Source organism: Etheostoma spectabile, chromosome 10 (genome assembly GCF_008692095.1).
Source record: "Etheostoma spectabile isolate EspeVRDwgs_2016 chromosome 10, UIUC_Espe_1.0, whole genome shotgun sequence".
Classification (NCBI taxonomy): domain Eukaryota; kingdom Metazoa; phylum Chordata; class Actinopteri; order Perciformes; family Percidae; genus Etheostoma; species Etheostoma spectabile.
In genome coordinates this window covers 1,145,636-1,159,987 of record NC_045742.1, presented here as the reverse complement: position 1 = coordinate 1,159,987, position 14,352 = coordinate 1,145,636, and the positions used below count along the sequence as shown (strand labels likewise).

Below are 14,352 nucleotides of genomic sequence, written 5' to 3'. Positions count from 1 at the left end.
AGCCTCCTCTCTTTACCCTGTCTCTCTTAGTCTTAGACTGCCGGGGGACTTCCTTTGACACACTGAGCTCCTCTCTCCATTTGTGTGCATCCATGTCCCAGAAATGCTTATTACTAACCGAGCTCTGGGGAGTCATAACCCGGAGTCCTTATGTTCTTTTACCCAGCATGTTTCCTTGGATCAGGGAGGCTCCAAAATCATGGTTGCAACTGTCACCGTGGTCCTGCTACACGTCCTGCGATGCCCTGTTACATCCTACTATGCTCTGCAGTGCCCTGCTATCCCATGAACTACTACAAATTACTATTTTTAGGCACTGTTCCATTATCTTTTACTGTGACTGTTATTGCTACTATTCATTTCAACCCGAACCGGCCCCGTCAGACTCCGCCTACCAAGAGTCTGGGTCTGTCCCAGGTTTCTTCCTAAGAGAGTTTTTCCTCGCCACTGTCCCACTGCTTGCTCTGGAGGGAACTACCAGAACTGTTGGGTCCTTGTAAATTATAGAGTTTGGTCTAAACCTACTCTATCTGTAAAGTGTCTTGAGATAAGTATTGTTCTGAATTGATACTATAATTAAAATTGAATTGCTTTCGGTTAACAAGGCTTGACAATCGTTCAGAAAAAAAAGCCTTGGCCTCCCTTGACCCAGGACAAGGGCAGAGAGAAATTTGTGCATTTCATACCTTTCCTTTAGCTGGGGTTGCACTCCTTCCATCGAGATCCTCAGAGAAGTCTGTGTCTGAAGAGAATCGAGTGTCTGTATCCCTGGTAGACACAAGCAAATATTAGATTGGAAATCCACATCAACCTCAACCTGTGAAGCAAACTAAAAGTGAAAGCAACCACTTACTGAGTAAAGGAGAACTCTGATGGTATTTCTGGTGCTGCTATCATTTCTGTAACATCTTCTGGATAACTGCAACTTATGACTGGCTTGAGATCCTCAGAAAATACAAGACAGGGACAGGTTGCATGTAACCTAGGATATGAAACAGGTTAATTTAGAGGGCTGCACATGCAGACTTATTTCTCATTTCAACACAGCTGAAATAATAAATGCTACAACAGCAAACATCAAATATGTATATGTTTTCAGAAAGCACATCCTCTGTAGTGAGCAAATGTTCCTTTGATGTTGTTCAGAGAAAAAACGGTTTCACATGGTAACAGTGGGCGGATACTAAAGCTCCTGTCACGCTCAGCTGTCTAGCCATTGGCTCCCTCTCTTTCTCTGCTTCCCTCGTTTTAAAGACGTCATGCAATGAACATTGAGGTGTCTTCCTCAATGGCCAAATATGGCACTGCCCTATCCGCCCCATACATATCTCAACCTATCAAAAAACAGTATCAACATCAACAAGACACTGCAGGCCACAGATAAACTATTGAATGGTTGTGTGATGTGTAAATTATTGGCACATACAGTACAGTACATCAAACAGAAGAGTAATAATAACCTTTAACATTGGTATTCTGACTTTGTCCATAATTCTGAAACAAATGTAAATGCCTCTTTAGGAGCCAGGGAAGACAATAAAAGCCAAGAACGAAGGTTCAGTTCTGAAAAGGCTAACTTTATCTCCACCCATCATATCGCTCTGGTGCATTAGGTGCGTTTTTAATATATGTCCTAGTAGTACATGCACTGATAACATACACGTGTGTCATTCTGATTCTTAAATGTTAACAGCGTTTATGAGTAGTGGGCCGACCTTCAAAAAATAAAAATAATTGTCAGACATAAATCTGATATAAATGGTCATGGGATTCGCTCTCACAATATCCTGCACATGATGGCCCACGTATGCCAAAATTGGGAATCTTACAAAGCACATATTTCATGATCGACGTAAATTCCCCACACCTTCGAAACAGTCAACGTAGACCCATGCGACATCAGGACTATGTATAGTGAAGTTACGACTTTGTGAGTTTTAAGTTAACGTAAACTGTGATATGTATTGATATAAGAATATGTTAACGTGCCTATTTCCTTGATAGTGAGAGGATGCATGACAAGACGACGGGATTCTATGGGTGTAGACTGAAAAAGTGGCGCCAAATCGGTCAGTGTATCTCATAAACTTGTTACTGCTAAGCGAAACTGGACGATCTTAGGTAAAACGAAATTGTAAAACCCAATAGTGTTAATTCCCGCAAGTCAACTATGCCACAAGCTGCCGACTCGGTCCCCCCCAACATCGCCGACACAGCTACGCTCTCCGTCGGCTCCTGTCAAAATTGACACCGGTGCGCTGCTAGTGCTAGCGCCAACAGCTAGCTAAGCAACCGAGGATTTTAGCGTCTTTACCCCCAGCGTTAGCTAACGTTGGTTGAAATTTGAACAAGTAAGCATGCACTACTCAGTGTGAACAAACTGTGATTTACCGAACAATAAGGCCGAGAGACCTGTATCGTGCATTTTCGTTAGATATCGAGAACACGCCAGCGTTTTGTAGTGCTATCGTACTTGGATCATAATAACAAAACAACGCAAGCCCTACTGTACTAGCGCATGCTAATAGTGGCTAGTACACAATGACGCTAGTCCCCGATGTTTCCAAAAACAATTACTGCCTTCTGTCTATAAACTAGTCATATTTAGTGCTTACTCGAAGATAAAGAAAATACTCCCTAACAGATGTGATGCAATTAAGGGGCTGACAGTAACTACCACCAGTTAGCTAGCAATGCTAACAGCTACTGCTAACGTTACCTAAAAAAACATCACGTCCTTGCGTCCTCCATCTTGCCTCGGGACTTCCAGTACCGTATTGCATAAGCAACAAACACTTTGTTTACAAATAATTAAAGTGCAACTAAGTTGCTTGAAACAATAACACGCTTCATTTGGCTACGAACCAAATATCTCGCTTTACTGTGCCAAAAAATCCAGTTCGTTAGCTTGCTAACAACCGAAGTAGCCTTGTACCGCGAGCTAGCGAAGCGACTTGATTCAGGCAGGCATCCGCGCTTTGGGCTCATCTAGTGCTAGCCTGGCTAGCAAGACGGCTAGCAAAATACAAATCAACTAACTTCCAGATAGCTCTCCGCCATTTTACAGCTAACTTACCTTGTTGTGAAATGCAGTCCCAGCAGAACTTTTACTATTCTTATACAGCCTCCGTCTGAATTCCACTACAATTCAGTAAAAAGAGTTTAAAAGTCGCGGTCAGAGGCGGTTTCGGACGTTCTCTCACCCCGCTTGCTCCGTAGTTCGGTTTGTTGTTTCGACGACCTGGGAGGAGGAAATCCTGGTGCAGAGCTACCACCTAGTGGCCACAGTACCCGCATTAGATACACTGTTGATGGGCTGACATCTAGTGTTCACCGGTAAATACTACACAGTAACAATGGTGAGCTGCACTGTGTTTCTTTTACAAGCTGTTGAGGGAAAACGACAAAAGAGAAACGAAATTAAGTCAATAAGTCTGAACTATTTCGGTAAAATACTCAATTGAATCTATCTCACATTACATTCCTTTTGAACAAGGGGAGAATAATAAAACATAATTTCTAAAAAGTTAATACTCATTAACACCACGGTTCAGCTTCCTTTCAGAATTTGAAATCACTTAAATGAGCTCATTTGAGACAGAGAATTTAACTCGTCCTTATATATTTTGATTTGGCCACCTTACACCCTATATATCTAAATATTAAAATACACAGAGAATGCATCTAGATAATGCCTTCAAGCCATTACACAATATTCTTAGCATTACCAAAACCTAAACACTGTTTGGGTTCCATTTGTAAAAAATATCTACAGGAGCTATATTTTATATAGTTGTAAAACTGGAATAATTTCTAGAGGATATTCAGGATACTAATTTCACAAAGTTATACAAACCTAAGCGGGTGAAAAGGTTGAGTTGGTGTCCACTTAACATCAACATGTAGAGTATAATAACAATAAACAATGCAAGTGTAATAGTGTTCCAAAAAAAATCATTTTTCAAGCATTTCAAACATTGAAATTTATTTCCTCGACACCACAGAGTTCATGATATAATGTTAAAATAATTTCACACCACAGTCATTAATTGCTGGCCCTAAATTAGAGTTGATTTAGTCAGTTATTAAGCCAAGTTTTAATGTATTTACTGATCTACCAGTATAAATTACAATACAGAGCACCACACATTGAGAGAAATTAGTTCATTGTTACACTAGACAGTATAGATTTATGGGACACAGGTGTACAAAACCAACTTATATCACATCTCATGTGTGGTTCAATTGCCCTGTCCAAAGTAAAACAAAACAAATGCATAAACCTAAAGAAAGGCACCTTTGGCAAGAAAGACTTATGCAAAAATGGTAATTGTCATTTAGTGTGTATTTACAAATTGCAGTACTCATGAAAAAGACCTATAAAATCAACATCAGTTATTTATATTATTCTATCTCAATATGAACAGCTATTTACAATCTCAATGATTGTGAAAATATTCTGTCTTGTGACATTTACTCATTCCTTCATTTTCATACAAACAACATGGTCCTGTAATATATATCACAGACTATCTACATTTACTATTAAAATACAATATTATAAAGATAGCGCAAAAGCAGCGTAGATGTTTGCAAAGAGTCCATGATTCCCTCATGCAATATAGGTCTTGAGCTTCTGTGTTATGGCTCCACAGCAAATTGGACATTTTATGAGCGACTCTGAACACTCCTTACAAGTGACCAGATGACCACATGGAATGAACACAATACAAATATCTCTGTCCATACATATTTTGCACTGCTTTTCCCTCTGCAGCTTCCGTAGTTTCTCCAATGGATCCTCATCTGGATGAAAGAGGGGGGGAGAAAAGAGGTGCTCAAAAGGCATTTGCTCATATTTAAATCACTGCTGCTCAGGCTTTGTTTTATGTCATCAACAACAGTATTTCTTTATGCTATAAACCCAGTTCAGCATACAAGAGGTACACTACCTTTCTCCAGTGTCTTTGCAGCATCACTCTCTGGTGTGTTTTCGAGACAGTCCTCGATAAGCGCTTCCAGGGTTAAGTAGCCTGAACCTGTCCTACTGACGTGCTCCAAGATGGTCTTTTCCACCACACTGGGCTCTAGACCCATCCCTATGGCCTTCTGTGCCATGGCAGACACCTCTGAACACAAAGAGGTAACATCAGGGACCACATTCTGTCATGTTATATTCTGTATTTATACATCTGGTTTTCTTTAAGTACAGGAGATTTTTATTTTTTCTTAAATCCCCCAAAAAGGGAAGTCAAATAAAGAAATGTTAATGTTTACCATTCCCATGTCCTGAAAGTCCATTCTGAAGACTTGAAGTCTGGAAACAAACATGGTTCTAGTTAATTTTATAATAATATAACAAACAAAAGCCTGAGTGACATCGCTACAGGTAACTACATCATTTTTCAAGTGAGTCTTAAAACAGCATTTACATGTCCATATGTATGGCGTTATTGGTTGCTGTAATTGTCCAGGCTGCAATAAGATCCATTTTTAAAACTATTTAAATGTAAGAGATGGCGTAATAAAAAAAAAAAAAAAAAAAAAAAAAAACAGTCCTTGATCTTTGTTAAAATACATTTAATAGCTCAATCAAAGCTAAAATGTTGGTATCTTTGAGAGTTATTTACCACATAACTCCCTCCTCTGTGTTCTAACTGACAGTGTTAGCTTGCTGAGCCAGGGCAGAGGGATAGTAAGATAGTTTAGTGCAGTCTATTTGTCACAACGTAACAAATAGACTCATTTTGGAAGGCATCTACAGTACTTAATTTGTTGGACGTCAGCTGACCTTTAGTCATAGGAATAGTTTGGATATTTTAAAGTGGGGTAGTATGAGGTACTTATCTATATTACCTAGCTAAGCACAGTACCGCTGTTAGGTAGCAGCAAAAAGTATTTTAGCCAACTAAAAAAACAAAACAATGGACCACCGGAGTTCCATGGTAGCTCATCTGGTTGAGCCCCATACACCAGGGCTCAGTCCTTACTGTAGTGGCCCAGGTTCAAGTCTGACCCGTGGCCCTTTGCTGCATCTGGTCCCCCCTTCCTTCAGTTATCCTGTCAAATAAAAGCCCCCCCCCCCCCCCCCAAAATGGACTACCAAAAAAACAACAACCTATATTTAGAATATTTTCACCTTTACCTTGCCATCACACTACCCTTTTGACACAAAACTGAAGCCATTTTATCCATCTATGCTCTCAGCAAAGCCACCAGACTCCTTTTGACAAAAACAGTCTTTTTTTTCCTCGAACATGAAAGTTGCTGGTCTAGCGCTGCCACTTTCAATTAGTTTGTTTTGTATCATTGTGTGAATTCATACTAACCCTTGAAAATGTCTGACTGATTTTTTTGGATACAAGGTAGCACCACTATGAGTAATATCTCCTTCTTATGGAACATCCTAACACACTGCAGTCACAGCAATACTGTCTCTGCCTGGGGTCTTTATCATGCACATGGAAACACATCGTTAGAGGTTAAGCATATCATTGGCCAGAAAATCAGGTGTTCACCCAGTCCATTCCCTGATTTAGGAAATATGTTTTGTTTGAATGAAGTTTACAAAATCTGATTATTTGGCAAAATCAACACCAACCCAGGTACTTAAGTGCATGTGAAAGCACTGAATGCTTACAGCTCTAGTTCGTCGTGGGTCTTGTAGCTGGATGCTGTTGACAAATTCTTGTCCTTTTTCTGCCAACAGGAAGCTGCATCTGATTTTTTTTAAACATACATTGGATTAAAAGCAAAACAAAAAAAATATATTTATTAGTGTTAAGAATGGGGACCATGATGGTTGTTCTTACCCAGGATAGTGTTTGGCATGTTCTTCCCAAGGGTCCTCCCCCCTCTGCCAGCCTTTCAAACCTCCACCACAGTGGAAACACAACACCCTGTCCCCTGGCCCTGCAAGGACACACAGAATTCAATCTTGCTTTCATTCATAGTCATCAAATACTCAAGAAAACATTTAATCACTCAATGCTTTTCAATGTTTTTCAAGGCCCAAGACTATGTCCCTCTTGGTCTGTCATCTACCTGCACTGTAGAAGCCAGCTATGGCAAGCCTCTTATGGTCAATAGGGTGCTGGATTCCTGCAAAGCTACCAAGCCTCTCCTCCAATCTCCCCATAGAGACATGTTGTCTACTGCTGCACTCCTCCTCCACTGTACCCTCCTGTAATGGGATGTTGCCCACATCGTGCCCGAGGATGAAGAAGCAGTAGGGAAAATGTTTAGTATGTTCTGCCCAGGGGTTGTCCCCTGCTTCCCAGCTACCCAGCATGCCACCACAGCAGAAACACTGCACCCGGTCGCTCTCCCCTAAGTAGAAGAGGCCGGCCTGGGCCAGATCTCTGGCTCTCACAGGAGCAGTAGAGGGCCAAGAAGAGAGGGTCTGAAGCCGGGCCTCCTCACTCCTCATGTGAGGGGCCATTGGGTAAGTGGAATCATCAACCACCTCTCCTGTTCTCAAACGATATTCCATGTCTTCTGCGTCTTCATTGTAGGTGGAACCGTTAGTCAGTCTGGTGTCACAACTCCGGTTGAAATTGGTGCGGTGGGTGCAGCTGAGAAACCTGCATGATGGGGAAACCTGTAACAATTGGGAAAGTAGGATTAAGCTTCCTAGAACAGGATGAATACTAAAAAGTTAATCGCGTTTGTTTTTTATTATTATCATCATCATCATCATCACTATTACCTCTATATGCCTTTCTACAGGAGTGTCTCCCATGGACCAGTTTTCCACAGTCTTCCTGCAGCTGAAACAGCGGACGCGATCGGCATAGCCAGTAAAGTAGAAGCCAGCCCGGGCCAATCTTTCTGCAGATACTTGCCGGGCCAGGCTGGAGCCACGGAATGAGTCCAAGCGACTGTTCATCAGGGAAAAATCAGCCATGTGATCCGTCTCCAAGTCCAAATTGCTGTCTTGACTGAGATCACACATGTTTGAACCAGCCAAGAAACTGCTGAGTGGATTAACGTGATGCACAAAGTGTCTGCAAATAAAACAGAACAAATATGCTGTAGGTATTTTGATGTTAAGCACGTCTTGATACACTTAATGAGCATTTAACATTGCAAAAAGTGAACAAAAAGTAGCAATTGGCCTACAATAACCACATTATACATTACATTTATTTCACAAGGTTGAAACGTAGTCAATTTAAAAATCTGTTAATTCATTGGTTGAATAGATTTCTGGGTCTGGCACCAAAAATCTGAACAGCTCATTTTGGGTCTGACATTCCCCCACAGCCCTGTCAGATCAAGTCCTGTACCCCTTCATCAATTCCCAATGTTTTTTCCAAATGTATGACACTGTTCATGTAAAAGTGTATATTTGACAAGTTATCCACTAACGTTGCTTTTATTGTTAACGATTACAACCATTTATCCAGTACTTATAACTAAAAATCTGAGCTGTTTAGCCATGACTTTTATCTACCTGTTAATACTTCTGTGCTCGCTTGCTAACTACATGTAGAGTTGAGGTGTTACAGTTGAGTTAATGTTAGTCGGATACGATCTTTCCATGTACCCCCTGGCAACTCCAGAAGTACCCCCTGGGGTACACGTTCCCCTGGTTGGGAATCACTGCTCTAGAGCAAAACTGGCCCCTACAGCCCATTAGGGTGTCAAATGGGCCGGACCAGTGAAACCAGGGCATAATAACCGATGAATAACACCTCCATTTGTCCCTTTTTTATAGTGCAAAGGAAAGGAATGAGTACCAGTTACCAGAATAAGTTTCAGTCTTCAACTGTATTCCGGTCAGGATGGAAAATGAAATGACACAGCAAGCACACTGGTTTCCCATTTACCTCTAAAGAAATAGGATCTGGTCGACCCAACGCTGCCCACGCTTCTTCTTTTTGACCAAGACATTTTCCCCACAGCAGCTCCTGCATGAACTGCAGCCTAGGCTTGACAGTGTAGCCTGTATGTCAGCATGTGGGATAGCATATCCAGCCTGCTACTCTTATTAGGATAGCGCCCCCACCCCCAGTGGACAAATAAGAATACATTGAAATTAATGACTTCTTTGCAAACTTCACACTTTGCAAAGTCATCCAGGGGGCCGGACTGGACCTTATGGCGGGCCAGTTCAGGGGGCTAGGGCTGTATGTTTTACACCGCTGCTCTAGAAGGTCTCTGTGCCTTTAAGAGAAGCAGCAAACTGTAATCACATGGAGGCATTAAATATACCATGGCAGGGATGGGCACCAGAGACTCAGGAGTGTCTACTGGCTCAGTACACTGTGGCCCAACACACACACCCAATACAATAGGCGGTGCGTCCTACCTGTCTGAAGAGAATCATTAAAGATTCAAACCACATGGGAAACAGGTTTTTCTGACTCTTAAGAGCGGATACACCAGGCTAGCACTGACTCAGGGGAGCATCTAAACTCAGGCCACTAGGATCCTGAATAAGGCCACTGTCTAAGACTAGCATCATTTTAACTAATATTTAGAGCATATCTCAGTAAGAAAAAGTACATGGTGTGACTTAGTAAAAAGTGAATGTTGCAACACATCAGGAAGCATACCATACACCCACATACATATTTTATTTTACCAGAGGGTGAAACTGGCAGGAACCATGACAGCAATGAATGCAGGGGCAGAAATGCTAGAGTTCCTGCCAGTTTCACCCCCTTTTTTTTTTTTAGTATGTCATGTGTAGCATTGAACTACAGTATTAGATCAGTATTACGGTGGGTTTGGTCAGCAATCGCACCACTAGCCCATTAGGTTACTACTACTTAGAATGAAGCTGAATATTTGACAATGTATACAATAACGTTTTTATTGTAAACAATTACAACCATTTATCCAGTAAAGTGTGAACTGTTTAGCTATGACTTTTATCTACCTGTTAATACTTCTGTGCTCGCTTGCCAACTAGTTTTCTCTTACATAACTGCAACATGTAGAGTTGAGGTGTCATAGATGACTTCATGTTATTAGTATGTTGATATATTGTTTAATACAGTTGATGAACTGCGGAGATATTTTACGAAAGATAATTGCAATTTCACAGCAGAAAACATCGCTGCTTGATACAAGACTTATATTGTAACCACAGTATATCAGTACTAAATAAGCAATATTGACATTCTGCTATCTTTAAGACAGAATATATCTGCTTTACTGATGGGGAAAAAGCTTCTAATCTTTGAACTTTGTTACGTGTCGGCATTCTTTCAAGAAATCAATCACCAGATCAACAGCAAAGTTTAGGTGACTGTGAATATGAATATAAGTTGAATAAATATCTGAGGCATTTGTGAAGATGCACCTAAATTCGGTCAAAAATGCTATGCAAGTTGCATCACAGATGTTAAATCATGTAATTTAAATCCATTAGTGAGATACCCACCCATGTCTTAACCGTGTAACGGGTGGACCGTACCCACTGGCCCCGCTAACCGGCCCCGCTAACTCCAGAAAGGTCTCGCAGCTTGGCGTTAACAAAAGCAACACAAGCCCCATAGTTTATGCTAGCTAACAGCTAGCTAACAGCTAGCTAGCAGCGGAATAACGCGACCTGCATCTGACAGCTGACACCTCGCTAACGTGACACGCGCTGCATTAGCTCATATCATAGCTCACATAGATCAGACACATAAAGCAATGTAATGAGTAATGTGTAGAAAAAGTCGGTTACAACTTTCGCTAGCGCTTTCTCTAAAAAATGTGTTAGTAAGCGGGAATGCGAAGATGCGATCTAACCTAACGCTAGCTACAAGCGTTAGCTTGCTACGTTAGCTTTGCTAGTGGATAAACTATTACTGCAAACATTATAATTACCTTTTAATACCTTACAGCAGCCAGCTCTCCAGCCTCCAATGGCAGTCAGTCTTTGGTGTGAACACTGACTAGAATGAGAATTAAAGAGAACTTCTTCTTTTGATGTGACCTCGCTTCCAGGAAGTGAAAGACAAACCAATAGACAGTAAAATAAAGGCCACACCCCTTTTGGCTTTAATAATGCGCACCTTGTCATGCGCATCCCAGCTTATATGACGTCAGGAAAGTTAACAAAACCCCAAGTTTCACGGTTCAACAGTTTACAAGGACAACTTTTTTATTGTATTATTTTTCACCAACACAGCCATATGCAGTATGTTTTTTTTATACTCTTTAGTGATTTAAATTACAATTTGCACTCTGTTTTTGTTAGAATTGCTACACACAGGCCTGAAATACACACACATTCTCAGAAAATGAGAGAAGTCAGAGTGTGTGTGTGTGTGTGGGGGGGTTACAGTGCCTTGCTCAAGAGCACCTGGCAGTGCCACGTAGGTGAACTGGCAGCTACCAGTCCACACTCCGTACTTTTGTCCATACGGGGACTTGAACCAGCGACCCTCTGGCTCCCAAACCTCAACATCCTTTATTGCCTAATACAGCAAAGGAAGTAATGAAGTAATGTGGTCTGATTGTTTTGGGTGGAGTCAGGAGCATGGGTGCTGCTTCCTGTCAGTACTTTTGGACGTGGGGGGGGTAATGCCAGAGCATGGATTAAGTACACAACAAAAGGTCAGTTTCTAGATGACACGATGATGTGGATATTTACATGGAAGAAGTAGATGACAGGTCAAATCAATCCGAGTTTAACGTGGTGGACCCTTTTAGGTTATTTCCCCCGGCCTAGGGAAGTTCAATCAATATTTGTGAACATGAGCAACTCTCTCTCAAAGCCCCAAACAAGGGAAGTCTCAAATTTGTGATGTCGTCACGTAAATATAGACAATGAATGGGAGAATGATTGTGTGGATTCCCAGAGTTTTTCTTTTTAAACCCAAATGAGTTTTATTCTTTTGTCGTGTCATGTACCCATTTACTCAGAACATTCCTCTGGGTGCTCTTAGTGTCATCTTTAACATCTTTCCCAATTCATTGTCGATAGAGTAGTTTAGCACTCCAGTTGGATTTTGAGAAAGTTGTTCATGTTTACTAATATTTTTGGACTGTCTTAAACCACATTGTGGCAATAAGCCATATGAACTTGTATGTATGAAATAACCAATGCATCAAATGACAACATTGAACAATGTGAAGGGGCCACCCGTACCTGTAGCTAACCTGGTCTCACAGTTTTAGCTGTTTAGCTGTCTGGCTCCAACATTGTTTTGGTTCACTCGCACAGTTTTCAGAAAAAAAGCTCTAAAAACTCCCTGTACACCAGCTGCTCAGCTCCAGACACACACAGTTAGTTGGCGACTAACTGATGAACATAGTTAAACATTTAGCAGCTAAAGAGCCTGGAAAACCCCGCTTTAAAATGTGAAATGAATGATAAACAACAACATTTGCTGGATCCAATGATTGAATGTACAACTGATAAATACATCCTAAACATAATGTAACAAGCTGAACACTGATTTTTATTTGGTCATTTTTGCAACAATTCAAACATAAAAAGGAATAGATCATAAGAAAATAGACTGCCGTGTTAAAGAGACCGCACTTAGTGCACAAGAGCGTTTTTGACCAGCCATCTAACATCTGAGCAGTTTCACTGCCCCATCTGAGGAGCTGATAATAATGCAGGACTGTCCAACTTTTCTCCCGGACACACTCTCATCTTCCACCTGTTCCACATCTGAATGTGTCACACCACACTGGGATGAGAATTCTTATTATGTAACTTGGTGGGGATTGGAGATGGAGCTTCCCCCGTAGATCAGTCAATGAATCATCCCTCCACAATCCGACGAAGTATGTTGCCCAGACCGCCCTTGGCTACCTGGAGGGGTGTCTTCTCCTCCTTGTTCTCAATGTAGATGCTGGCCCCATGTTCCACCAACACCTTGGCTGCTTCCACACGCTCCTCATCGCATGCAAGGTGGCTGGTAAAAACAAAAAATGCATACAGTACTGTGAATACAAAAAGCTTTTGATTTTTTCATTTTCTATGTTGTAAGCCCCACATATATACAGTATATCCAATATATTAGGACAGAGGTTAAACTCTCTGAGACAGACACCTCCAATTGAAAGCAAATAAAACCAATCTGAATGACTGGATCCCACTGAAGGTAAGTGAAAATAAATGTTTTAAATGTAGGTGAACTGACCCTTTAAGGGTTTTCTGATTGTTCATTTAAGCCTAAAGTATTCCACAGCATCTGTACGTTTGTGCCAGCAGCCAGAATGTTGTATTAGACAAATACGTATTCCCACGTACAGCGCAGTGTTGCCCTGTGAGTCCTGGATGTTGGTGGAGGCGCTCTGCTTGAGAAGCAGCTGGATGAGGCGGTGGTTGCCCTTGGCAGACGCTCTGTGGAGGGGAGTGGACTGATACTTGTCAGTGACATTGGGGTCTGCTCCGCTTTCCAACAACAGCAGGGCGATCTAGAAAAAGGGAAAGCTATGTTACTGACAAGTCATTAACAATTAACCTTTTAAGTGCAGTGCCTGTTCTGGTGGTTTCAGAAAGGCATCCCACAGTTCATACGTAGAATGGAAAGTTACTCGTGTCATTCAATAAATATTTTACAATTTAGATGTCTAGTGTGTCTTTTTGCATGTTATACAACAAAGACAGACATTTTTTGTGTTGCATACTAAATACTAATTGTATACAGCAATGTTTCCCAGACTTAGGGTCGGGACCCAAAATGGGTCGCAGACCCGTTTTATTGGGTCGCCAATTGGCAGAGAGCAGACTAAATGCTCAGCAGGACCTCAGAATGGGGTACTTTCAAAAACCGAACCTAGACTAGATCAGCTGGTTGATATCTCCAACCAGACACACGCATCTCATTAAATTCAAGTCAGCATTATTTAAACAAACGATGGTGTCGGTACTGAGGGATGATGGGAGGGGATGAGAACATGAGTTGAGAAAGGGGTGAGACACCAAAAGGAGAGTAGAGACCTTTTCTGTTTTTGTTTACTCTTATAATGAAATAAATATACTTCATATACATTTAAATTCCTGGTTTTGTTCCGTAAATTTGGGTCCCGGGAGACACCGAATTTCTCTTTTGGGTCTTGAGCTGAAAAAGTTTGGGAACCCCTGGTATACAGTGTACCACATAATAGCTGTAACTGTATAATATACATTTTGCAGATAGTATACAAGAAATACATATACTTCACCATTTTTAACTAGTAGGAAAATGTTGCAATAATGTGACAAACAAAAGTGAAACTGCCTTTTAAACTTCACCAAAATAATTATTTAACACATTGCTGCAGTGTGCCACCACTGGGATTGATTTCCATACATGTGAACAAAAACATATCTCCATCCTGGGCATATCAGGTCTACAAGCCAAAAGGAAGAGCATAGGATACTTGGGAGGGGGGGGGGTGCATGGCTTCATT

At 41.2% G+C, this 14,352-nt stretch overlaps 3 protein-coding genes across 7 annotated transcripts in view; all 3 read right to left on the bottom strand.

Annotated features, from left to right (window-relative positions):
* Nucleotides 1-3,347, bottom strand: part of stag2b (STAG2 cohesin complex component b) — a 30,964-nt gene extending 27,617 nt beyond the window's left edge. For 2 of the 4 annotated variants that reach the window (XM_032528815.1, XM_032528812.1), the window contains exons 1-3: nt 3,077-3,347; nt 854-982; nt 687-768 (exon numbers count right to left, since the gene is read on the bottom strand). In XM_032528815.1, coding sequence (XP_032384706.1) covers nt 687-768; nt 854-897 — 126 coding nt within the window. In that variant the 5' untranslated portion in view covers nt 898-982; nt 3,077-3,347. Of the gene's footprint in view, nt 1-686; nt 769-853; nt 983-2,719; nt 2,742-3,076 lie in introns of those variants that run through there. The other 2 variants (XM_032528813.1, XM_032528814.1) reach the window with 2 other exon arrangements.
* A 610-nt stretch (nt 3,348-3,957) lies between these two features.
* Nucleotides 3,958-10,991, bottom strand: xiap (X-linked inhibitor of apoptosis). 2 transcript variants are annotated; one of them, XM_032528818.1, is made up of 8 exons: nt 10,825-10,991; nt 7,709-8,006; nt 7,045-7,600; nt 6,813-6,912; nt 6,641-6,719; nt 5,278-5,317; nt 4,953-5,129; nt 3,958-4,806 (listed from the first exon to the last, which is right to left on the bottom strand). In XM_032528818.1, the coding sequence occupies exons 2-8, from the start codon at nt 7,952-7,954 to the stop codon at nt 4,613-4,615; spliced, it is 1,392 nt and encodes a 463-aa protein (XP_032384709.1). In that variant the 5' UTR covers nt 7,955-8,006; nt 10,825-10,991; the 3' UTR covers nt 3,958-4,612. The 2 variants fall into 2 exon arrangements, with proteins under 2 accessions (XP_032384709.1, XP_032384710.1); XM_032528819.1 differs by having other exon boundaries at nt 10,835-10,972.
* Nucleotides 10,992-12,383: 1,392 nt separating this feature from the next.
* The window catches only part of psmd10 (proteasome 26S subunit, non-ATPase 10), a 16,350-nt gene continuing 14,381 nt past the window's right edge, over nt 12,384-14,352 (bottom strand). The window contains exons 4-5 of the mRNA XM_032528820.1: nt 13,208-13,374; nt 12,384-12,869 (exon numbers count right to left, since the gene is read on the bottom strand). Of these exons, the coding sequence (XP_032384711.1) occupies nt 12,716-12,869; nt 13,208-13,374 (321 nt within the window). The 3' untranslated portion in view covers nt 12,384-12,715. The remainder of the gene's footprint in view (nt 12,870-13,207; nt 13,375-14,352) is intronic.